General features: G+C 39.9%; 1 protein-coding gene and 1 non-coding gene across 17 annotated transcripts; one reads left to right on the forward strand and one right to left on the reverse strand.

Annotated features, from left to right (window-relative positions):
* The first annotated feature begins 1,279 nt into the window (after positions 1-1,279).
* On the forward strand, positions 1,280-11,045 carry FIGNL1 (fidgetin like 1). Of its 16 annotated transcripts, none has more exons than XM_025380916.1 (6): positions 1,280-1,385; positions 2,127-2,717; positions 3,847-3,955; positions 4,081-4,168; positions 4,863-5,028; positions 5,144-11,045. In XM_025380916.1, the coding sequence occupies exon 6, from the start codon at positions 5,206-5,208 to the stop codon at positions 6,895-6,897; it is 1,692 nt and encodes a 563-aa protein (XP_025236701.1). In that variant the 5' UTR covers positions 1,280-1,385; positions 2,127-2,717; positions 3,847-3,955; positions 4,081-4,168; positions 4,863-5,028; positions 5,144-5,205; the 3' UTR covers positions 6,898-11,045. The 16 variants fall into 16 exon arrangements, with proteins under 16 accessions (XP_025236701.1, XP_025236702.1, XP_025236688.1 ...); XM_025380917.1 differs by having other exon boundaries at positions 2,127-2,335; XM_025380903.1 differs by having other exon boundaries at positions 4,863-11,045.
* A 5,308-nt stretch (positions 11,046-16,353) lies between these two features.
* LOC112621873 lies at positions 16,354-16,457 on the reverse strand. Its single transcript, XR_003118809.1, has one exon. It is a non-coding gene; the product is annotated as a U6 spliceosomal RNA (small nuclear RNA).
* Between the last annotated feature and the right edge of the window lie 9,055 nt (positions 16,458-25,512).

A 25,512-nucleotide genomic window follows, 5' to 3' on the forward strand; every position in this document is an offset into this window, starting at 1 on the left:
CTTTCTCAGGAAAGGATATCCAGAGGACCGGGTCCCAGTTAGTCAAGGAGATGTAAGAGGAAGGCTAGGAGGCTTTCTGGGAAACATTTTCTTTTTCCAAGAGAGAAGTGTTCAGAGGGAAAAGGTCCTTTCTCAGTTTGGCTCCCTCTTTGTGTTTTAGATCTGGTCGTGTGAGGCTGCCTGGCTTGGATTGTGAGGGCATCTCTCGACAATGAGGTGACAAGCCTAGGGAGGAAAATCCACAGGTGAGAAGGTGGCAGAATGAAGAGATGGTCCTTCACGACTTCTTTGAGTCATCAGGCCCAGATTTCCCGCCAACTTCCAGTCTTCTTGTTATGTGATCTGATATTATTATTTACTGCAGAGGTCACTGAGTGGCTGCTCTGTTACTTGTGTCTGAAAATTCAGTTCACTAAATTAATCAAAATACAGCACTCTTCTTTTGAAACCTTGCTCCAGAACAAAGTGGAAGGTAATGATGGAGTGCTTTTCAAAGTTCCAGGGAGGTGTGCCTACACAGCAGAGAGCTGTCCAAAGGAATGTAGATGTTGGCTGCGGGGAGATCTGAGCTGCCGGATTCAGTCCTCTCCCTTATTTTATCTTAAACATGCTTGTCATTTTTTCATGCTACTCTATGCTGTTCTTTCAGCCAGGGAACATTGCTGAGCACCCGCTCAAATGCTGTATGGAGCGCAGACTGCAGGGTGCGAGAGGCGAAGGTGAGACGTACTAGGTCTGAATTCAAGAGGGGGAGCAGCCACAGGCCCCGCAAGGCCGGGGTGGCCTGTTGTAACGACGTCTTAATCGCTGACCTAAGTGGATCCGCTCCTCTCCTGCCGCCCTCTCCCTGCCTGCAGCACAGAAGGAGGGTGGCTGGCTCTCCCCGGTGGGCGCAGGTGAGTCACGCTTTGCCCTCTCGGGTGGGCGCAGGTGAGCCACGCTTTGCTCTCCGGGGTGGGCGCAGCTGAGCCATTGTTTGTTCTCCCGGGTGGGCGCAGGAAAGCCACGCTTTGCTCTCCTCGTTGAGCCGCGACTGGCTCTCCGGGTGAGGGCAGGTGAGCCACGCTCTATGGGAATCCTTCGAATCTTCATTCAATTTCCATCGCCTCCTTGTATTTATGTGGCAGGACTTTTAAAAATGAAGCCTATGCACAATGATGTAATAAGCGTTTATCGAACACCACTGGTCGGTGCTGGGGCCCTAGTGGTGGCGACCTGGCCCAGGTGCCACGCCCACGCCCCTCGCGCCGACCGCACGCACGCACGCACGCACTCACGCACTCACGCACGTACGTACGACGCGAGCCCGAGGGCGACAGCAGCGCGCAGGCGCACGTAGGTCCCCGCGCTTTTCGGAGGCCGCCGGCGTCCCAGACCCGCCGCAGGTAGGAAGAGGTGACGGGAGGCGGGGCAGGGGCGCTGCTGACTCCTGTGGAGCATCAGGGTTGGGGCGTAGGGGAGAGGCCGGCGTGTACCTCTGGAATGCTGAGGGGTCGTGGGGCGGGGGCTTTGCGGGAGGCCGTGGGAGGCGGGAGCCAGGCAGTGGCTGTGCCCTTTTGCTTCTGTCTTAGGGGAGGGTGGCTGACCCGCTAGCCCAGAACCAGACTCATCCAGGATTAGGAAGCTGGGGCCCAGCGTGGACAGCAGTCTCGGGGCCAGGTCTGCGGATGGCTTTCTTTGGCAGAGCCTGTCCGGGGGCGGGGCCGCTTACCGCAGGCATTTACCCGGCCCAGCGGGGCTCTGGGCGCCCACAACGGGGGTCAGTCAGCTCCCCTGTGACCCAGGCAAGCTCTTAATCTCTGTGATGAGAAAGAAGGGCTCATACCTTTCAAGGGTCATTGTGAGGAATCGGAAGAAGCAGTATTTTATAGAGTATTTTCTAACTGTTGAGTCTTCTGTCGAGTGCTTTGCAGAAGTAAAATATCTTGTCAGCTCTCCTGTGACCCAGGCAAGCTCTTAATCTCTGTGATGAGAAAGAAGGGCTCATACCTTTCAAGGGTCATTGTGAGGAATCGGAAGAAGCAGTATTTTATAGAGTATTTTCTAACTGCTGAGTCTTCTGTCTAGTGCTTTGCAGAAGTAAAATACCTTGTCAGCTCAGTGATGTTGCTGCGCTTCTTTTATAGGTAACAGAAAGACATTAAGAGGTTTTCCTGCAGTCACTGCTGATGGAGCCAGGATCTGAACGCAGGCAGCCTGGCTCCAGACCTTGTGCGCTTAACTTCTGTTTTGCATCAAGAATAGAGTCCTATGAAAGGCCTGTACAGTGCTTGGTACTGAGTAGGCACTCCGTCAGTATTTTATAGCTGTTATTCCAAAGGACACTGTATTCTAGGTACTAAGACAATGTGAATGGAATGGAAAACAATTCCTCCCTGCAGAAGCCAACTATCTAATTAGGAAGACAGTTAATCACGTTATTAAAATCAGAACATTGGCAAAATAAAGAAGATTGAAACGCAGTTCATATGACAGTGCTAATTAATCATACTTTTTAGATCTAGGAAAGGCCATAAAGGTTAAATTGTCTTGGAAATGGTAAACAAGACAATGGTTGTGTCGCTGATCAGTGATGGCCACTTTTTCGTTATCCGTATTTGTCATTTAAATGATTGAATTGAAAGGAAGAAGTAAGACTTGGAAGATGAATATTGAAGGAAAGGTGAAGATGGAAAGGAGAAGGGGTTTATTCTGAGAACAGTGACTAGAACTCTGAGGTATGGTAGAAATTTCAGGATAACAGATGATAAAGTGGAATGAAGCCATGGAGAGGAAGAGAATGATAACACTAATTGTAAAAGTTTGTGTCGGCCGGGCGCGGTGGCTCACACCTGTAATCCCAGCACTTTGGGAGGCGAGGCGGGCGGATCACGAGGTCAGGAGATCGAAACCATCCTGGCTAACATGGTGAAACCCGGTCTCTACTAAAAATACAAAAAAATTAGCCGGGCGTGGTGGTGGCAGGCGCCTGTAGTCGGAAGGCCGAGGCAGGAGAATGGCGTGAACCTGGAAGGCGGAGCTTGCAGTGAGCCGAGATCGCGCCACTGCACTCCAGCCTGGGAGACAGAGCGAGACTCTTTCTCAAAAAAGAAAAATAAAAAGTTTGTGTCAAGTGTTTTCTCAGTCACCTTTCTTTCAGTTTCTCATTTCCAGTATTGTATAAATGAGTTTAAAATCAAAATGGTATAGTGAAAAAAAGGATGAACTGCTTGGCAGGAGAGGTCAGATCTAGTTTTGACTCTAGCTTATTTAGCTTTACAGTTTTAAATAAGTTACAGTGTCTTTAAAGCTCTGGATCTTAAGTTTTCTTTTTTTTTAAAACAAAAATTTATGAACACCTACTTACAATATGACAAATTCTTTGTAAGGCATTATGGGAGATAAAAAACTGTATTAAACATGGCTGTTGCACTAAAAGAACCTGTTGTTTATTAAGCTGTACTTACAAGTAACTTGAAAGGCAAAATTTCAAATACTTGAGCCTTAAGTAGGGTTTCTTGGTTTTCATTTAATTGAAATACTGTTAGGAAACAAAAAAAAAATTCCATAAATTTTTCTTGTGGATATGTAAGTAAATTCTATATATCTAGCAATGTGATACATCCACAGTTCTGTTTAAATGTAACTTAATGTGAAGAAGCTTATGCGAATAACTTGACAGAAGAAATCTAAAGTAAAAGCATTTTACTAGTAGGCTAGCTTGTTCTCTTATTTCATTTATTGTAATAGAGATATTCTAGGGCATTCTGTTTAGGGTGATGAACTTATTCATGAATAAGTTATTAAAGCCATTTAAATATGCCATAGTTTAAATTTGTGATCCATGCTGTTCAATCTGTGACCTAGGATAGCAGCATCAGGGAGCATTGTGTACATGGAGAAGTGCACAGTACCTGGATTGAAACTGCTCGTGTTCCATTTCTGGTACCATTCATAACTGACTGTGTGATCTCAAGTAAGTTCTTTAACTCTCTCAGCCTCAGTTTCTACGTTTGTGTGATAAGGATAATGATAGTTTTCAGATTATTTTCATATTCATTATTTGATTTGATTGTCCCAATGGTTCCTCTCACTTTGCAGATAAGAAAACTGAAGAACCAGCTGGGCGCGGTGACTCACGCCTGTAATCCCAGCACTTTGGGAGGCCAAGGCGGGTGGATTACCTGAGGTCAGGAGTTCGAGACCAGCCTAACTAATATGACAAAACCCCATCTCTACTAAAAATATAAAAATTAGCCAGGCATGGTGGCGGATGTCTGTAATCCCAGCTACTCGGGAAGCTGGGGCAGGAGAATCACTTGAACCTGGGAAGTGGAGGTTGCAGTGAGCTGAGATAACGCCACTGCCCTCCAGCAGCCTGGGTGACAGAGTGAGACTCTGTCTCAAAAAAAAAAAAAAAAAAAGAAAACTAAAGAACCGTCAGTGATAGTAAAAAGTTCGCTTAAGCTCATTCACCTAGTTTCTTTTACAGCTCAGACTTAAACCTCTTGTTCATTTTGTTTTGCTTTATGTATCTATATTTCTTTTTCTGATTAATTTTAAATCCTTTTCATTTAAACCTTATGAATGCTTTCCCTACAGATAAAATTATGTAAAACAATTTACATAAAAAATTATGTAAAACTCATAAATTATTATTTAATCAAGTCTTTAATATTGAAGACTTCGTATTGATATGTCTTGAATACTTACAGTCTATAGTTAACTAGATATTTCTCTTATAACCTGTCCTTATAAATCTATATTATAAATACAAAGTCCAGTGTCCCTTCCTTCAGATTAGCAGATATTTAAAAACTATATTTAAAGTATTATGTCTTTGTTTTCTTCATACTGATTTTCATTTTTATTGTTTGTTATAGGACCTCTAAAATGCAGACCTCCAGCTCTAGATCTGTGCACCTGAGTGAATGGCAGAAGAATTACTTCGCAATTACATCTGGCATATGTACAGGACGGAAAGCAGATGCATACCGTGCACAGATACTACGCATTCAGTATGCATGGGCAAACTCTGAGATTTCCCAGGTCTGTGCTACCAAACTGTTCAAAAAATATGCAGAGAAATATTCTGCAATTATTGATTCTGACAATGTTGAATCTGGCTTGAATAATTATGCAGAAAACATTTTAACTTTGGCAGGATCTCAACAAACAGATAGTGACAAGTGGCAGTCTGGATTGTCAATAAATAATGTTTTCAAAATGAGTAGTGTACAGAAGATGATGCAAGCTGGCAAAAAATTCAAAGACTGTCTGTTGGAACCTGCTCATGCATCAGTGGTAATCCATAAGGAGGCCACTGTCTTTGATCTTCCTAAATTTAGTGTTTGTGGTAGTTCTCAAGAGAGTGACCCATTACCTAACTCAGCTCATGATCAAGAGAGGACCCAGGACTTCCCAGAGAGCAATCCTTTGAAACTCCTTCAGAGTGCCCAGCCACCTATGGTGACTAACACTGCTAAGACTTGTCCTACATTCTCAGCACCTGTAGGTGACTCAGCCACTGCAAAATTCCATGTCACACCGTTGTTTGGAAATGTCAAAAAGGAAAATCACAGCTCTCCAAAAGAAAACATAGGACTAAATATGTTCTTATCTAATCAGTCTTGTTTTCCTGCTTCCTGTGATAATCCACAAAGGAAGTCTTTTTATGATTCTGGCACCATTGATGCACTTTCCAACCCAATACTAAATAAGGCTTGTAGTAAAACAGAAGATAATGGCCCAAAGGAGGATAGCAGCCTGCCTACATTTAAAACGGCAAAAGAACAATTATGGGTAGATCAGCAAAAAAAATACCACCAACCTCAGCGTGCATCAGGGTCTTCATATGGTGGTGTAAAAAAGTCTCTAGGAGCTAGTAGATCCCGAGGAATACTTGGAAAGTTTGTTCCTCCTATACCCAAGCAAGATGGGGGAGAGCAGAATGGAGGAACGCAGTATAAGCCTTATGGGGCAGGGCCTGCAGAACCAGCACATCCAGTCGATGAGCGTCTGAAGAACTTGGAGCCAAAGATGATTGAACTTATTATGAATGAGATTATGGATCATGGACCTCCAGTAAATTGGGAAGATATTGCAGGAGTAGAATTTGCTAAAGCCACCATAAAGGAAATAGTTGTGTGGCCCATGTTGAGGCCAGACATCTTTACTGGTTTAAGGGGTCCCCCTAAAGGAATTTTGCTCTTTGGTCCTCCTGGGACTGGTAAAACTCTAATTGGCAAGTGCATTGCTAGTCAGTCTGGGGCAACATTCTTTAGCATCTCTGCTTCATCCTTAACTTCTAAATGGGTAGGTGAGGGGGAGAAAATGGTCCGTGCATTGTTTGCTGTTGCAAGGTGTCAGCAACCAGCTGTGATATTTATTGATGAAATTGATTCCTTGTTATCTCAAAGGGGAGATGGTGAGCATGAATCTTCTAGAAGGATAAAAACAGAATTTTTAGTTCAGTTAGATGGAGCAACGACAACTTCTGAAGATCGTATCCTAGTGGTGGGAGCAACAAATCGGCCACAAGAAATTGATGAGGCTGCCCGGAGAAGATTGGTGAAAAGGCTTTATATTCCCCTCCCAGAAGCTTCAGCCAGGAAACAAATAGTAATTAATCTAATGTCCAAAGAGCAGTGTTGCCTCAGTGAAGAAGAAATCGAACAGGTTGTACAGCAGTCTGATGGGTTCTCAGGAGCAGACATGACACAGCTTTGCAGAGAGGCTTCTCTTGGTCCTATTCGCAGTTTACAAACTGCTGACATTGCTACCATAACACCGGATCAAGTTCGACCAATAGCTTATATTGATTTTGAAAATGCTTTTAGGACTGTGCGACCTAGTGTTTCTCCAAAAGATTTGGAGCTTTATGAAAACTGGAACAAAACTTTTGGTTGTGGAAAGTAAATGGGATTCTTGGAATCAAAAGAAGGCATCTCTGTAGTACAGTCTTTTATTTTTTTAGCATAGAAAGTTGGGGATGTGTTAATTGTGTTTTTTAGAATATATTCTGAATTCTGTACTTCAAATAATAATAGCTCAGATTTTACAACTGATTGACATAGTGTATGTTAATGTAAGTTTTGCTTTCCAGTGATTACCTGATATGTAAACCTATCTGAACAAAGTGAGAATGAACTTTTGTTTCTAGGAAGTCTTTCCCTTGAAGCTATATAACATGAAAAGTGAGCTCAAATTTTTTTTAGTTGAAGATTACATATAAAGTTGTATCTGATTAATATCCATCTTTTATTGAAGAAAGTGCCTTCTGATGGCCACATAATTCTTAATGTCGGCTAGTATAATGGTTTACATTTGGACAAAGTATTGCTTAGTGTTATTTGAGTAGATTTAAGATCTCACTAAAAGCTAAAGTGCCAATTTTTACTTTCTTCAGCCAATTTGTTACCTCTTTTATGGTTGTTAATTTTTATTGGGACTAACATTTTCAGAAATAGCATGGTGTGATCTAGTATTAGAGATATGTTCACAGAACTGAAAGCTTAGTTAAGAATGTTGGTTACTTTCAGGGAGGCATGTGATATTTAACATTAATATTTTATTTGACACTACAGCCTGTAATACTACTCTCTTTCAAAAATAAGTGTTTTCAGATTTTTATAACAGACCCATTTTGTTTTATGAAACATGTTCATTACAGTGAAGCATGTTCATTACAGAAATATGAGAAAATAGAGATAAGTAAAAAGAATAAAAATCACTGTTATCCTACCACTTTGCGGGACACACTATTAATATTTAAGCATAGATTTTTCCAGATGTTTTGTTTTATATAGCAGTAGGATTGTATAATGTATTCTCTCTTGTAGCCTGCTCTTTAAAGCATATCTTTACTTTCCATGTTGACATAAATGTCCTTTTATGATTGTCTAGGATTCCATGGATGGATGGACTATAATTGAGTCATCTGGTAGAGTGCATATAGGACAGGACACTAGGTTGTTTATCTTTTGTTTATTGTAAAGGAACTATGTGGGATGCATTTGGTGATCCTTTTTAAAGAAATGTATAAATTTCTTGAGTAATTCTTGGATTAAAGAATATGCACTTTTTAATGCTTTTGGCTTGCATTCTAAATTGTCCTCTTGAAAAAGTAGTTCCTGTGTAAAACTCCATCTGCACTGAGTCAGAGCTGTGGCAGCATTGGGGAGGAGGCAGTTTTGGTATTTGTTGGCATTCTTTTTGCATTTATTCAAAAAACTGAAGGTACTAAAGGTAGAGCAATGAACAACACAAATATCCTTGGTCTCATGGAGGTTACATTTAAATTCTAATGTTTTCTCTTGTGAACAGTGCAATTTGAAATGACAAATTGAAACAGTTGTTGAATTTAGACAGTTTGTATATGTATAGTTTAAATTTTTATCCTTGGTTTGCCTTCTGTTTTTATGTTAAAAGATTGGTGTTGCAATTTTTAGTTTTTCCCTTTGTAATATGTGATTGTCTTTCATTAGAATTAGTTTTTTGTTTTGTTTTGGTTATTTTGAGACAGAGTCTCGCTGTGTTGCCTAGGCTGGAGTGCAGTGGTGTGATCTTGGCTCACTGCAACCTCTGTCTCCTGGGTTCCAGTGATTCTTGTGCCTCAGTCTCCCTTGTAGCTGAGACCACAGGTGTGCACCACCACGCCCAGCTAATTTTTGTATTTTTAATAGAAATGGGGTTTCACCATGTTGCCGAGGCTGCTCTTGAACTCCTGGCCTCAAACGATCCACCCACCTCAGCCTCCTGAAGTGCTGGGATTACAGGCGTGAGCCACCATGCCTGGCCTTTTGTATTAGAATTTGAATGTTAAACTTCTTGTCTTCAGTTCTTAGTTATATCTTTTAACATCCTAAAACATTTCACAATATTCATTACGTCTTTATCTCTTTCTATTTATATAAACAGCACTATAACCTTGGGTTCTTTGGTATTGATGTCAAGGAATTCTCTAGTTTTTCTTTCCTGCAGATCACTCCCACCTTCTTGGGTCTTAAAATTACTGTAGCTCTTTAGATGTGTCAGCATTTGCCCTCTAGCTGTTAATGTTTTATTTAGCTCTGTAATTTGGTCTTAATATTTATTACCAGTTTTTTTCAGTTACAGCTTCTGCCAGCCCTGACTTTAAGCTCCCTTGACCACCAACCACAGGGCCACTTCTTTCTATGGAATTTAGAAATTGTGACAAGGAGAGAAAGTCTAGTTGGTTTAGCTCATCTTAGATTAGCAGAGCCCATGTCTCTGGTTAGCTCAAGAAATGGCCCTTCCTGAATTAAGGTCTACTCTGTTAAATAAGAATCTTAACCTGAAAGGAATAGTCAGGATATTTTAAAGCTGGAAAGAAAATCTGAGCTGGGGAGTCAACTGTTGTTTCTATGGTATACCACAGAGAAGAATTCTTTGTCTTAACACTTTGCGATTTTGAGTGTTTCTGAAGCAGCTGGGTAGGAAGCTTACTGAAACTAGGATTTCTTACTCTCGCCATATGTGATTGTCTTCATTGATTGTAATAATCTTGGATTAAATTCTCTTGAGTGTGGCACTGCCCTGTCTTTAGCCATTGCTTCAGAAACATGAATGCTAGCCTGATATTTAATGTCTTTAAAAATTACATTCCCTTAGTAGAAATACACATTTTAACAAACATGTCACTTGGTTATGGTATTAATGCTTAACAATTTTGATATTAATATGGTAATTCTAATTTATAATTTCAGGCCTTCTTAAATCTTTTTATTATACATCTAATAATATATGATCCTTTTGATATGTATTCATTCTGTGGTAAATTTCTAATTTTTCTGAAATTTTAACTCATTTTCTCAATTCTAAAACATTTCTTAGGTCTGCCTTTCATATTGACAAGCTGATCTTGATGGAATCATAGTCTAAAGATCGTGGACTGTGGAGCCAAATAGACCTGTTGAATTCTGGCTCTGTTATTTACTGGTGACTGTTGGTTACTTAATTATTCAATCTCAATTCTAAAGTGTGAATAGTTTATATCTGTCTTGTTGGAGAGTGAGGATTAAATAGTAAAAGACGGATTTAAAAGGCCTGGTTCATGTTTTATGATTGTGCATCTTCTTTGAATCTGCCTTGATTTTGCTCTTGTTGCTGTGAAGGATCTTTTCAACTATTTTGTGTGGTTGTCCTAGCTCATTCTGCTTAGTGTTTGTGGTATTTGCATCATATTATTAGAGATCATATGCCATCTATCTTTAGTTTTATGGAAAAATTCTAATTCCGAAGAAATATCCCTTAGTTATGTTTCTCCTTTTCTACACTTTAGAACTTTTTTAAAGGTCTGTCCCAGATTATTTTTCTCTGTTCATGCTTATATGTTATTTATTGGTCTCCATTGTTATTTCCCAGTGTTTTTTTTTTTTTTTTTTTTAAGGGACACTTTACAGTCCACCTTTAGGGATCTGAATACAAGAAAGGATTCTATCAAGGTCCATGGCAAAAGGACAGGTTGGATAAAGATAGCATCTTTTAACTTCCTTCTTATTGACCTCAGTTTGGGAGTTGGTGGTGAGGGAGCACATTTTAAACAGTTTAAGCAGGTGGGACCATCTTGAAGGTTTGGCCCAGCAGCCTGGTTGAATGGAGGGAGTCTTGGGAGAATAGATAAGATGCAGTCACCACTTTTAACTCTTGCCCTTAAAAAATACTTTTACAACACAGTTTATAATGGAAAGAGCATTAAAATGGACATTAGGAAACTGCCAATGATTCTAACCTTAGACAGTTTGTACGAACTCCCTAAGATCGGTTTTTTTTAGTGATAAAAGGAAATTGTACTGGACAATCCTTAATGACACATCCAGATTTCTGTTATCACTTACCAAAAATTTATGAATTTGAGAATTGCTTCTAGGGTATCAGGTGCTGGGTACTGGGAGGCACAAAACAAAGTATAGTCAGGTAAGGGCTAACTTTATTACTAATTTGGCTCATTATAAAAGCAATGGGAAAACATCAAGACTGGGCTTTATTAAGGAGTTAAGTCAGCATAATGGACCACTTAATATATAATAAACCACTTAAGAAAAGGGAAAAAGGAAGTCCACATAAGGTGGCATTTTATAAAGGCAACATGCTGTGGTGAAGGACACTTGGGCCATTGGTGTTTTGTGACAGCTGGGCTCAGGCATCTCAACAAGCAGTGGTGTGTCTGCTGACCAGCAGGGCCTGCCATGGCCAGTGAAGCCCAGCTATTAGAGCTCTCTCAATCCATTTCTGCTCAGAAATGTAGAGATGGCAGGGAAAACGTAGCTAAGTCCCAGGTTCCTCGGATATGGCCAGGGCAAGCACTCCCATACTACAACAACCTGTGCAGTCAGTGAGTCCAGAGCAGAGGCCTTGTTTCCTCCTTTGCTCACCTTCAACCACTGTCCTTGACTGTCAGGCCCCGGTTCTCATCCCCAGGTGTGATGAAGCCATGCGGTCCCAGAGAGGGAGCCATCCACTTGGTAGTCCCATGCTTTAGTGTCAGAGTTGCACCTTACCTTTGTATCCAAGAAATGCATGCAGCTCAACTTTCCCTTAAAAGGCTTCTAGGAGAAAACTACCCCAGCATTTTTTTTTCCCCTAGAAGAATATATTAGCTTAATAAGAAAAGGTATAGTATCAAACTTTTCATTTAAAATAGTGGCCTAAGCCACAAATTTACCTTTCCTGCCCATATGTGCAAAATTGTCATTGAAATGAAAAAATACACACTAAGAATAAATCCAGTGTGATGTTGGAAAAAAGAGAAGGTTACCATTTTCAAATATGACAGGTGTTTCTGGAGGTCACAAGGCAAATGATATTGGGTTGTTGGAATCGCTGAGCTAAATAATGGCTGTGAAAACGCCAGCTGAGATTGGTTATTTCAGCAGTGCCTGGGCTGTACCCCTAGCTTAAGCAGCAAAATAGGCTGTGGGCCAGTGGTCTGGTATCTGATAGGATTGCCAAACAAGCTTGCAGAGCTCATGCCCCACTGTTCTTATGGAGCCACTGGGAAGTGGAGTTCCCTAAATCAGGGGGAGTCATTTATAGTCGCCTGGCTTTTGTGGGCCCTGCAGCCTGAGAAGTGAGTCAGGGTGGCAGGTACTTGGTTGCCACGTTAGACAGAAGCACAAGTATTTGATGAAGCAGTGGAACTTCTTGATGTAACTAACTCCTGTCTCGGTAACTTTTTACCTACTTCCACATTTTTTTAAGGGTCGACCACCATTTCCTACAGTTTCTCTATATCCTTGCCACTGACACATGCAAGCTTACGCCAAGACATAAAGGAGGTCATGCTGATGCCACAGTTAACACATCTCTATCCACAGCTGGGCAATAAGAAAGACAATTGCTAAGGAAGCTTTCCCCTGTCAGCATACTGATCACTTTAAAGTATAACTTAACATTACCTCCCCTTGTAAAAATCTTCCAATAGATTCCCATCTAAATGAAAATAAAATCCAAATTCCTTCCTAGAGCCAAATATTACTTTTCTTCACTCTCCTTACTTCGCTTCATCCCACTGGATCTTAAGGTGCAACAAACATGTTTCTCATATAGGAAGTGTGGTAGGCAGAATTCTGAAGATGTTCCTCCAAGAGACCCATCCTCTGCCTATTCAGTCAAATCTAGGCACTGCTGGGAAGGGACTTTGCAGAGGTAATGCGGTTACAGACCTTCAGATAGGGAGGTTATCTTGAATTATTTGTGTGGGGCCAATCTAATTTCATAAGTCCTTAAAAGCAGAGAATGTTCTCTGACTGGTTAGAGAAGAGGAGGGCTGAAGAGGCAGAAGAAAGATGTGGCAGAGAGGACGTCCAAGATTCCAAGCATGGAAAGGATTTTCTCTGAAGTTGCAGCTCCGTGAAGCAGGAGCCTATGTGCAAGGGCTGGAGAGAAGTCTCTAGGAGCTGACGGGAGTCTCCAGACAATAGCCAACAAAAACCAGAGGTGTCAGTCCTACAACTGCATAGAAGGGAATTCTGCCAGCAACCTAAATGAGCCAGGAAGCCTCACCCAGTTGAGAATGCAGACCGGCTGACACCTTGATTTCAGTCTTTACAGGACTCAGAGCAGAGAAACTGGTAGAGACTCCCAGACTTCTGATGTACAGAACTGTGGGGTCATAGTGGTGTGGTTCTAAGCTCTAAGTTTATGATAGTTTGTTATAGCAGCAATGTGGGGTAGGGAACATTACACTGTCTGTTCTTTGAGTGTGGAAAGCTCTTACAGCTGCTTCTTCAAGTTAGTAAAATATAATTTCTCCAGCAAGGCCTTCTTTGACCACTGTGAGATAGCCTCCACTAACTTGCAACACATACATGCCATCACTGTCATATTATCCTACATTTTTTATTGGTAAGTGTTACTAACTGAAAATACTTATGCTTACTGTCTTTGTCTCTAATCCTATATCACACCCATTAGAAAGTTCTGTACAGCTAGGGACTGTGCACTTCACAACCATGCAAGATTCATGAGACTTTTGAAAAACCCAACATCATGAGAGGCACCCAGAGAAGCAGCAGAGTGATTCCCATCAAAGAAAACCATTGGTTCAGGAGACTAGAGCTTTAGAAAGTCTTGATCCCAGAAGACATGATAGCCACCAAATTAAAATAGGCAGCTATTGTATTAGTATATTGTTGCATAACAATATCACCACAAACTTAGTGACTTTAAACGACACACATTAATGACCTTGTAGTTTCTGTGGGTCAGGCTTAGCTGGGTCCTCTGCTTCAGGGGCCCACAGGGCTGCAATGAAGGTGTTGGTCAGGGCCGTGGTCTCATCTGAGGCTTGTTGGGGAAGGATCCACTTCTCAGCTCAAGTGGTGGTTGGGCAACATTCAGTTCCTTACAGATGGCTGGACAGAGGGCCTCAGTTCTTGCCATCTGTTGGCTGAAGGTTGCCCTCAGTTGCTTGCCATGTAGGCATTCCAACATGGCTGCTTGCTTCCTCAAGGCTGGCAGGGGAGAGAGCCTTTCCAGCAGCATAGATGTTACTATCTTCTGTAATGTAATCACACAGGCAACACTTTGTCACCTTTGCTGTATTCTGTAGGGTGGAAGCAAGACACAGGTCCTTCCCACTCTTAGGGAAGGGTATTACAAATGACAACTACCAGGAAGAAGGGATCATGGAGCCTGCTTCAGAATCTATCACACCTATGAAATAAAGGCCCAGGAAACAGAAGAATTCTAATGGTTAAAATAAAAATCTTAGTGGAAGAACTGAATTTTTTAAAATGCAAAGGGCTGAAACAAGATAGTTAAAAGGAAGAATAAGCTGTGGAATTATTTCACAATCTTCAGCAGACAGAGCTGGAGTGAGGAGTTAAGTAGTATGTCAGATTCCAGGAAATTAATATCCATATAATGGAGAATCTATAGAAGTAAAAAGGAGAGAGGTAGATGATAATTACATTATTAAGAGCAGAGCAGATAATAATTCTGAGTGAAATACATAGTTCATATCAAAAACTTCTACTGAGTGTGTGGTGTTATGATATATACATAGGTTTTTCATCCAAGATTCTTTGGCTTATAACTCCCACAGCCCTTATATATTCTTATTATAATGTTGGATGTGTTAGGCCTCAGGTAGACCTCTGGTGTTCTGCCCTCCTTCCACTCTAATGTTCTCCCACCTTTCTGATTATGGGTCTTAAGACTCTCATAATACCTCAAGAGGACAGGGTTCAGAGAGCTTCCCAATAGCTGAAAATGTGGAGGTTCCTGGAGAGTGGTGCGCCCAGGGAGGGCGTGGATGCTCCAAGCCCCTTCCCCCATACTTTCCCCTAGCGTTTCTTCATCTGTATTTTTTCCAGTATAGAGCAATAAACTGGTGAACTAAGTGTTTTCCTGAGTTGTGTGAGCTGAAAGAAGGGGTCATGGGAACCTTAACTTGAAGCTGGTTGATCAGAAGTTCTGAAGGCCCAGACTTGGCGGCTGGTGTGGAGGGGCAGTCTTGGGGACTGACCCCCTCAGCCTGTGGGACCTGACACCATCTGTAGGTAAATAGTGTTGGAATTGAATTAGAGGACATGTGGCTGGTGTCTACTGATGGGTGTATGGGAAAAAAACCCACATTTGGTCACAGAAGTCTTCTGTGTTGATAATTGTTATGTGGGAGTAGAGGAAAATGCAGTTAGAGGAAGTTTTCTCTAAACAGTGTTAAGCAAGAATTGGGGATGGGCTGAGACATACCTTGGTAAAGTCTCTGGGGAAAGAGAGCAAGAGAGCACAACCAAATGGGCAATCTGTAAAAGACTAAGAATCAGAGTGTCAACTAAAGTGCCAAATAACATTAAATGCTGGAAAGTAATGGGGCTGAGCACAGTGGCTCACACCTGTAATCCCAACATTTTGGGAGGCCGAGGCAAGAGGATCACTAAAGGCCAGGAGTTTGAGACCAGCCTGGGCAACATAGTGAGACCGCCATCTCTACAAAAAAAAAAAAAAAAATTAACTGAGTATGGTGGCATATGCCTGTAATCCCAGTGACTCGGGAAGCTGAGGTAAGAGAGTCACTTGAGCCTAGGAGTTCAAGGCTGCAGTGAGTCATGATTGCACCACTGCATTCCGGCTTGGGTGACAGAGTGAGACCCTGTCTCTAAAAAGAAAATAATAAAACAGTGCTCACAAAGTTCTGGGGGCAAATAATTTTGAGATTAGAATTGTAGATCTAAGATGTCAAATGGGTGACTACAGTAAATTCTTGTTTAGATACAGTGGATCCCCAAATTGTCATATATTCTTTCTGGGGAAGAGGAAAAGGCCCCTGAAGGATGCCTTAGGCAAATGAAAAATGAATCAGGATAAGGAAGTCAGCAAAAGGAAAGCTATAGTACATGCCAAGCCACCATGAGCAAAGGAACCAGCAAACCCAGTGACTAAATAATTTTTGACAATGTAGTTGTACAGTTTAATACAACTGTTAAAATGATTTTCTGAAATAAAAACATAACATTACAAAAATCCAAAACTAAAATTCCAGAAGATTTCAACAAACGGGGGTAAAAGATAAGAAGAACAAAGCAGCTGCTCATATTTTATTGTGTTATGTTTTGTTTGAGGGAGTTTGGCATATATTCAGGTAAGTCTTGATGTTGAGAGAAAGTATGTAGGTTCAGGCTTAGGACCGGGGCATTGAGACTGACAGGTGGGGCCCGTGGAAGGCACAAGGTGTTTGAAGTGAAGCCCTGTGGGGTGGGTTGGGGTGGGTCAGGCTCTGGCCACATAACAGCAAGGGCAGAAGGCAGTCAGAAGACCATGGGGTGAGGACATTGCAGGGAACCCTACTCAAGCCATGTGCTTTATCCACTAATATTTGTAAAATTTATTTTTTTATTTTTAAAGTATTTTTATATGGAATACTTCATCAATTTGCGTGTCATCCTTGCTCAGAGGCCATGGTAATCTCTGTATCATTCCAATTTTAGTACATGTACTGCCAAAGTGAGCACATCCACTAATCTTTTAGAACAGTGAAAAAACAAACAGATCACTTTTTTTCCTAAAAGGATGACATTGTCAGGAGGCTCGGATGTTACTCTTCATAGAGGACAACAATAACGATAAGAAGTCAGGATTTTAGAGTAATATATCTATGGAGCGCAGGAGTAGTTTAGTGTAATTTATCAGCTACAAGGGTTCTGAGTATTTAGAAAACAGGAATAATATGGTGCAAAAACAAAGTAAATCCAGACTCAGAAATTCAGCCACTGCTTCCATTACTGAGCCCTGTCATGAAGTTGGAACATACGATAATAACTAAATCAAAAAAAGACAGCTATCATTTTGCCATGAAAGTGACTTCAGTAGACATTTGTCTCATTAAAGAGAGGATACTCTCTCCTGTTTTCAGCAAATTACTGCTGAAATCCTTTGGACTGAATTAAACTAGACAGACCTGGGACTGTCACAGGTGTTGTCAAAACAATTATTGGAACTCCAAGAAAATGATAATTAACACATTACCTCTGAATAATGAGAACCACATATGAAATTTTAAACCTTCTGGTAGCCACATTAAAATAGTAAAAGGAACCAGGTGAAATTAATATCCTATTTCAACATGTAATCAATATAAGAATTGTTTATGAGATACTTTATATAGAAATTATTCTTCTTCGTATTGAGTCTTTGAAATCCGGTATATATTTTGCATTTAAAGCACATCTCAGTTCCACCTCACCATAGTTCAAGTGCTCAGTCACATAAGACCAGAGGCCACCACGCTGGACAGGGCAGATCTAGACCAGTGTAGCATCTGTGACCATGTCTGTAATTAAGGCTGTTTCCCTTTCAACTCTGTACTGTACATCTGCAGGCAGCCTTTTGAACTGAAAATAATTTAATTTTTATACCTTTAAGGTAAAAGTTGAGAATCTGGTGCTTCACAGGAACAGACTGGCTTCTGCTCTTTAAGAGCCTCACGTCCTGTTACCCCAACATTGCCACAGATTTGGATACTGATCTTTAAAAACGCTCAGCCTTCATTGTTAGGCATTTTGCTGCAGTCCAGGCTCATTCTGTTATCTAAACTCATGTGGTGCAAACTATACCATAAAATTATTTTCAGAGGAAAAGCTTAAAAAGTAATTTATTAATAGTTATAAATAATTTAGAAGTACTACATATTGAAGAGCAAAAGAACATAAGGCTATCTAAAAATTGAAAACTTGGAATAGCGCTATTATTGATACATGTTTTTATTGAAAAATGTCCCTAAAATTGTTGATACTGAAATTTGAAACTCACAAAATAATGTGTTTCTAACATTGCCTTTTAATTTACTGTTTATGTTATGCCTGTTTAATACTTGAGGTAGATAGATGACTTTGTATTAATAAATGATTATCAGCTGTTTTACATGCTCACTTTCATTTAAATAAAAAATTAGTATTCAATCAGTATTGCTAAAACATCTAATTAAACATATGTAACATGTGCATATGCATATATTTAAATTTGTGTGTATCTCACAAATTAAGATCAAAAAACATATATATGTGTATTTGTTTATGTCTAAAATGTAAGTGTAACTGTTAGTAAAATAGAAATAGGACATAGATCAGAAATGGGATATGAAACTTCCAAATCATAAGAGAAAAAATAAAAACAAAGGAAACCCAATTTAGTGAAATCGAGAGAAAAATGTTTAAAGGTGAAGAGAAACTAATAAAAGCTTAATAAAGAGAAAATTTTAAATAAGATGTCAGGAAAAAGAGCAAACATTTCAGGATTCACAACAAATGCAAAAACTTCCTTAATTAATAAGCAAAGCCGCCTAGATTAGGTAAAAAGGTAAAGTTTAATTACATTATCTTTATAGAACAAAATAGAAATATTGAAAATAAAGGAATAGAAATATAAACAGAAATATAAAGGAATAGAAATATAAACAGGAAAGGAATAGAAATATTAATAGCCCTGCTCAGGAACAGGGCTATTAATACCAGAAAAAGGAGGAATCAAGGTAAAAAGCAATAAACTGGATAAAGAAAAAGATTTTATACTGTTAAGAAGTTTTTGCCTTTACATCCATCATAAACATTTACACATTGAGCTAAAAGCATCCAAACATAAATTTAAAGAAGATACCAGTCACTAACATTTACACATTGAGCTAAAAGTATAAAAATGTAAATTTAAAATTTAAAAATTATTAAAATACTAGCATAACATTTGGAAATAGTGACATTACCCAGTGTTGGCAAATATTTGGAGAGTAGGATCCTGGCATCCACTGTTGTGGAGTGTGGATAAACTTAGCCTTTTTGGAAAGGAATCTGGTAATATCTGCCAAAAGTGATTCCACTTCTAGGAATCTATACTACATAAATAAGTTCACTGAGACACTTTAATATGTAAAAACTAGATGGCTTAAATATCCATCAATGGAAGATAGCTGAATCTGTTCTATGGTCTGTGCAGTGGGTTTTAAAAATCAAGTCAATGTATGTGCACTGGTAGGGAAAGAGCTCCAAGTTCTAGAATTCAATGAAAAAAGCAAGCTGCGCATAGTTCATGTACTTACATATGTAAGTAAAGGAATGCGAAAAAGATTCAGAAGGGCATACGATGACAGTTAAGAGTGTTTATCTCTCTGGAGGTAGGTGTTGTGGGAGAGAGGAAGTTTTCCGTATTTGACTTCACTCACACACACACTATGGTGGTTTTGTTTACAATGACAATCTACTCTTTTATAATCTAAAAAACTCGATGAAATATTATTTTTAAAGTATTGAACATAGCTTTCTTAAATAATGAAACTATTTTTTTTTCAACCGGCACCATTAGGTTTGTTTGGAGAGGCAAGTGGTAAGAATTGAAAATCCCTATTATGAATTCCTCTCAGAAAACATCATGTATTGCATTTAGGAAATGGGGCTGAAAAGACAATGACCAAACAGAAAATGAATCTTTAAAAAACAAGTTGAAAGTCTCCATGTTTTACACACATACAAGATTGTATTTGGAAGTAAACCCCTCAGAATCAGAATCCTTAGCAAATAATCATTCATCCAACTCCAAATTGAGCAAACCTATGGAAATTGCTTTAAAAAGTAGTTGTGAGGCAAATACAGATTTCATCTGCATGTTAAGAAACCAAACGTTCAGAAACCCATTTTACAAAAGAATCTTTAAGCAAGAAATGTATATGCATAACATTACATCTGTGACCACAGAAGTGGATAAATTCTTATTTTATCGGAGTTTGGGATGCAGAGAATGTTGAGCTCTCACATCTGGAAGAAATAGCATGACTATATACATGCTTCTGACCTGGTGGAACAATGCAACTCCCAAGTGCATGATAAGCATCTGGAGGCATAATTTCACAAAATACAGAAAATTGCTGTGAAACCAGGGCATGATTGCAATTTAAGGGAAATGGTGCAGATAAATCTATTTTAATGGATAAGCTTAGTAGATGCAAAATAAATATGTCAGCACTTCATTATTTATTCCTTTCAACTAGTCTAAATTAGAGTGGAAAATGCACATAATATCCACTTTAGAATTGTACACATAGAAATGAAAAAGATATTTTTCCTAAGCCATTTTAGTACTTTGGAAAAACTTAATCCTAGTCGAGCCTTAATTTCGAAGCCTCCCTCTGAGTCTCTTTTTCAATTCCACTGCATTTATTGACCACCTTTTTGTGTCAGACATTGCCTAAGCAGTCAAGTTGCTCGCCACTGAATGGAGTTCACAAATTCCTTTTTGCTCAAGTGAGTCTCATTTGACATGGTAGAGTTGGTTATTTCATTCAACATAAAATAAGTTCGGGAGACTGAACAGAGAGATCCCCACCTGGGATCACTGCCGGACAACAGGGCAGTGATATCAGTGATGATAAGCCCAGTCTGAGTACCCTGCCAAGGCTGTGATACCTTCTAACCTGGCAAGTTTTGGTTTATTGGCAGTGGTACTGAGGCAGGTTTGTCTTTCTTGCAGCCTGTGCAATAAACTTTATTACTTAGGATCTCTTAAAATTATACCCAAATTTAGGAATCAAGTCATAGATATCTAGTTTCAGAAATGAGGAATCCAATGTAGTATTTCCTTTATTTAATTAAATTGCTAATTTATGTAAACATAGTAGGTACTATATAATGTTCTAGAGAAAATATGACTTTTTTTTTTAAAAGCAAGGACAAATCTTCCCTGGTAACATGATAAATGATGTTATCAGCTTAAGATTAGTTACTAACTTTAAACGGGAGAAAATAAATGAACAAAGATAACTTTGCATAAGAAATGAAAACACATTTTCTGAGGTAACCATAAAATTTTGTACAGGCCCAGGGTCAAAAAATAAAACACCCCAAACTGGCTCTAAGAAGTACTAGACCTTAATCTCTGTGTTCCTTGTCTCTTCATGTTCCCTGTGTTTTAATTAATTAATTAATTAATTTTTATTTTTTTGAGACAAAGTCTTGCTCTGTCGCTCAGGCTGGAGTGCAGTGGCGTGATCTTGGCTCACTGCAACCTTCACCTCCCAGGTTCAAGCGATTCTCCTGCCTCAGCCTCCCAAGTAGCTGGGACTACAGATGCCCACCACCATGCCCAGCTAATTTTTGTATTTTTAGTAGAGACAGGGTTTTGCCAAGTTGGCCAGACTTGTCTCGAACTCCTGACCTCAGGTGATTCACCTGCCTCGACCTCCCAAAGTGCTGGGATTACAGCCTGTGTTATATTTTTCATAAAGATAATGTTCTCTACTTTTTACTATAAAGTCTATAAAATACTTCATTGAATAAATAATAAAGCCAATAATAATAAATAACAAGTAAATAATAACAATGTTAATTAAATAAATAATAAAGTACTTTATTGGCTTTTTAAAATAAACAACTACACATGGAGACTACAGTGAAAAGTTTCCTTATGGATCTCTGCAGTATGCTTCCACCACAGATTCTCTAAAGATTAGAGCAATCTTAATTTAAAACAGATTTAATGCATATAATAAAAGTTTAAGTATTGTAATATATACTCATTGAAGAAAATCTGAAAAGTACACAATACAAAATGGAGAAGAAACCAGACACAATTCCACAACTCAGAATGTTCTGGTATCTTTCTCTCCAGATCATCCTTTCTGTGTACACACACAAACACACAGAAAAATGTATTTTAATAAAGCTAGAATTACACTGTAGATACAATCATCATTAAAACATCTCTATGTACTATATGCAGAACTCTACATTCCTAACAACTATTCAGGGGTGCATAGTTTTCCATTGAGTGGGTGTACCATGCTTACTTAACTGGTCCCTGGATCTTCCACTGTTTCAGAGGACAAGATCTTTAGGTGTTGAGAAAATTCTTTTAAGAACAGCAGAGAACCACATAGGCTTAGGAGAAATAAGGAGTTGATAGCCTTAACAAGACCTCCAGAAGTTTATTTTTGTCAGCACCTCAGTTCCTGGGTGTTTTCTAGGGATCAGCAGCACCCTCATCACTGGAGACCCAGCCCAGGCCCACTGCCTTAAGGATCTGCATGTTAACAAGATCCCCCTGGTAATTCCAGTGCATGTTACAGTGTGAGAAGCTCTGGCTTCATACAACAGAGGAAAGGGTGTAACTGGAAAACTCTCAGCAGTATTTCAAAATAGTACAAACAGCAGCCTATGGGTATGATTCTTGAAATCATTTCAAGTCATAATATTGTTCACAAATATATCAGGCTAAATTTAAGAAATGGGATTTGGGGTTTGGAACAACTCAGAGGAAAGTTAGGTTGAAATAGAAGGGCTAACCATCTTGGAAGTAGATTTTCTATCAGTCAAACCTTCAAATCTGTGTTTTGTGATTTCTTTCTTTCCATTTAGAAAGCCTTCTCCTAGCCATGGGTGAGATATCCTGTATATCTCTTGTATTTATGTTCCCACCTTTTTGTCTAGGTGTTGTTTTGTGTTTAATATCATGAGGCACTAATTGATTTTTTTCTAGTAGCTTACTGATTTTAAAGAATCGTGAATTGCATAGTTATGCTTTTTCCTGTTTGTTTTTTTATCTACTTGTTCTTTCGAATCAGCTCTCAAAGTGTGGTTCACAGATCTCTGTATTCCTTAAGCCCCTTTCAAGGGGTATACAAAGTTAAAACCCAGATATTACTTGCTTTCCCCTGTGTTCATATGTGCAGTGATGGTGAAAAAGCAGTGGTGGGTAACACTGCTGGTGCCTGAATTACCACCGTGACTCCACACTATGCTGGTAGCCATTGTATTTCTCATTGCAACACATTCCCAGTTTTTAAAAAATCCCCCTTTTACTTAAGAATATCCTTGATGAAGCAGTAGAAGTTATTAGTGTTTTTTTGTTTTTGTTTTTTTTTTTATAATTTCAATCCATGAGTAAACATCTGGTATTTTGTGAGACAAAATGGGAAGTAGACATATAGCAAATCTATATAGCATATCACAGTACCCATTTTCCTGAGGAGAAGCACTTGAACAATTATTTGAATTACAAGCTAAACTAGCCACTTTCTTGATGGAACACCATTTTTACTGAAAAGAATGACAGACACAGTATGTTTATTTACACTTGAGTTTTTGGCAAAGATTTTCTTGGAAGTGAATGGAGTGAGCCTGTCACTTCAAGCAGAACAACTAAATATTTCTCCACAATATAAAATTTAAGTTTCCAAAGAAGAACTGGAATTTTAGGAAGCTTTTCATTGTGAGCAGCTCCCCAATACTTCAGGACGTTTCTGATGAGATCAGTGGTGAACAGATTTTGATGTGGCCTCCACAATCCCTGTTTCCTGGGGCTCACACCTTTTGACAGTGCCTCTCTTGAATGGGGTTTATACTTGTGACTTTCTTCTAGACTACAGCATGCAGCAAAGGTCATAGGCTGTCACTTCCGTGATTGTGTTGTCTAAGACTTGATCTTGCTAGAACATTCACTCTCACTCGCCTGCTGGCCTTGAAGAAGCAAGCTGCTGTGTTGTGAATTGCTTGCTGTGAGAGCCACAAGGTGGGACAGCCTCTAGGAGCTGAGGGCCACATCCGGGCAGCAGGGAGCAAAACCCCAAAATTTTCAGTCATATAATCACAAACAAATGAATTCTGCCAGCCACCTGAGTAAGTTTGGAAATGGAGCCTTTCCCAACTGATCTTCCAGAAGATAATGCAGCCCGAATGGCACGTTGAATGCACCTTGGTAAGACTCTGAAACAGAATCCAGCGAGGCTATGTCTAGACCCCAAACCCATAGACACTGTGTGATTTTAAGCTGCTAAGTTGGTGGTAATTTGTTATGTAACACTAGATAACTAACACAGATTTTGGTATCTAGAAGTAGTTGGGGGCTGTCACAAATCCCTACAAATGGGACAGTGGCTTTGGAAGCAGGCCATGGTGGGGGGCTGGAAGAATTTTGAGGAGTGTAATAGACAATGCCTGAAGAATCTTGGACAGACTGTTATTAGCTATGCAGACCCTGGCACTGTCATTGAGATCTCTAAAGAAAAGGAGAAGCATGTTATTAGACACTGGAAGAGGCGGAATCTTATTATATAGTGGCAAAAAGCTCAGTGAAACTGTCTCCTGAAATTCTATGAAAAGTGAACTTGTAAATGATTAACTCAGCTATATAGTGAAAGGGATTTGCAAGCAAAGTGTTGAAAGTGCTGCCTGGTTTCTTTTTGCTGCTTATAGTAAAATGCAAGGACATAGGTATATTGACAGAATAACTGCATAAAACAGAACCATGACTTGAGGACTTTGAAAATTCTTTAGCCTCACCAAATGGCAAAGATGTCAACATGAAGAGATTTATTGTCAGGAAAATGCACTCTGGGAGAAAAGCAGAGGGTGTAACTGTACAACCATTTGCCAAAATCTTAGAAGGAATACTAGCTCAGAATATTCACTCACACAAAATACCTTTCCGTGCTTCACAGACCCTCTCAATAAACTAGCGGGCCTCTGGGAAGCTTAAGGGCACTATCTGTCTTTCATGCCCAGGGGGCCAAGGTGGAGGAGGTATTATTACAAAAAGGTCTGTGGATGTGACTTTTGTCCAATGGAGTGAACCCATTAAAATCCACAGAAAGCCCATAGAATATTCGAGAAAATTGTTTCAGTGGAAACATCGCCAGCTTAGACTAATGGGGACAGACAGAGTAAAAACAAAAGGCCACGTCAGACTCCCAAATTCTACTGGCAGGAAAAAGGCCGATAAAACTGTTCACCTGCAAATGCCTTTTATGAAAACGGAAGGATGACCCAGAGGGCAGCGTTAAAACTCAGAAGGCAAAGCCAAGAGCCACAGGTCATTTATTCTAAGGGCTTAAAGCTTAATCAAGAAAGCCAACATTCTCCTGCCTGGATTTCAGAACTGTAATGGATTGGTGACTCTTTCGTACCTCCCATGATTAAGAATGTGTATAGTTGTTATCCTCTACTTCTTCCCCTGTGTATACAGGGTGAGATGGGGGCAGATCATTCATCTCTTTTGTTTCCCAGGTCCACAGATCAAGGGAAGGTGGGCCCCAGGAACTGTATTTATCTGGACCTGGACTTGATGATAAGATTGTGGACTTTGTGCCGATGCCTGAATGGACAGGGATATTTGGGAACGTTGGGAGGCATGAATGTCTTTTGCATGTGTCACGGATGTGAATCACTGGGGACCAGAGGGTGGCCTCTGGCAGACAGACTCTAAGGTGGTCCTGCAAACCTTGCCTTCTGTTCATGTTTCTGTGTAATGTCTTCACCTTGAGGGTGTTTGGAACTTGGGACCTTCTGCTAGTGAACAGAATTTAGAAGTGATAGGGTCTCACTTCCGTGACTAATTTACCAAAAGACTGGCTTCTGGCTTGTTCATCCTCTCTTGCTCTTTCATTCCCTCTGATTTGCACCTGCTGCCATAATGGGAACTGCCCTGTGGAGAGGCCCACGTGGCAAGGAACAGAGGGAGGCCTCGGGCCCAACAATTATAAAATGAGCTTAGAAGTGAATCCTCAGCTAGTTCAGTCTTCAGATAAGACCT

Source organism: Theropithecus gelada, chromosome 3, assembly GCF_003255815.1.
Source record: "Theropithecus gelada isolate Dixy chromosome 3, Tgel_1.0, whole genome shotgun sequence".
NCBI classification, from domain to species: Eukaryota; Metazoa; Chordata; class Mammalia; order Primates; family Cercopithecidae; genus Theropithecus; species Theropithecus gelada.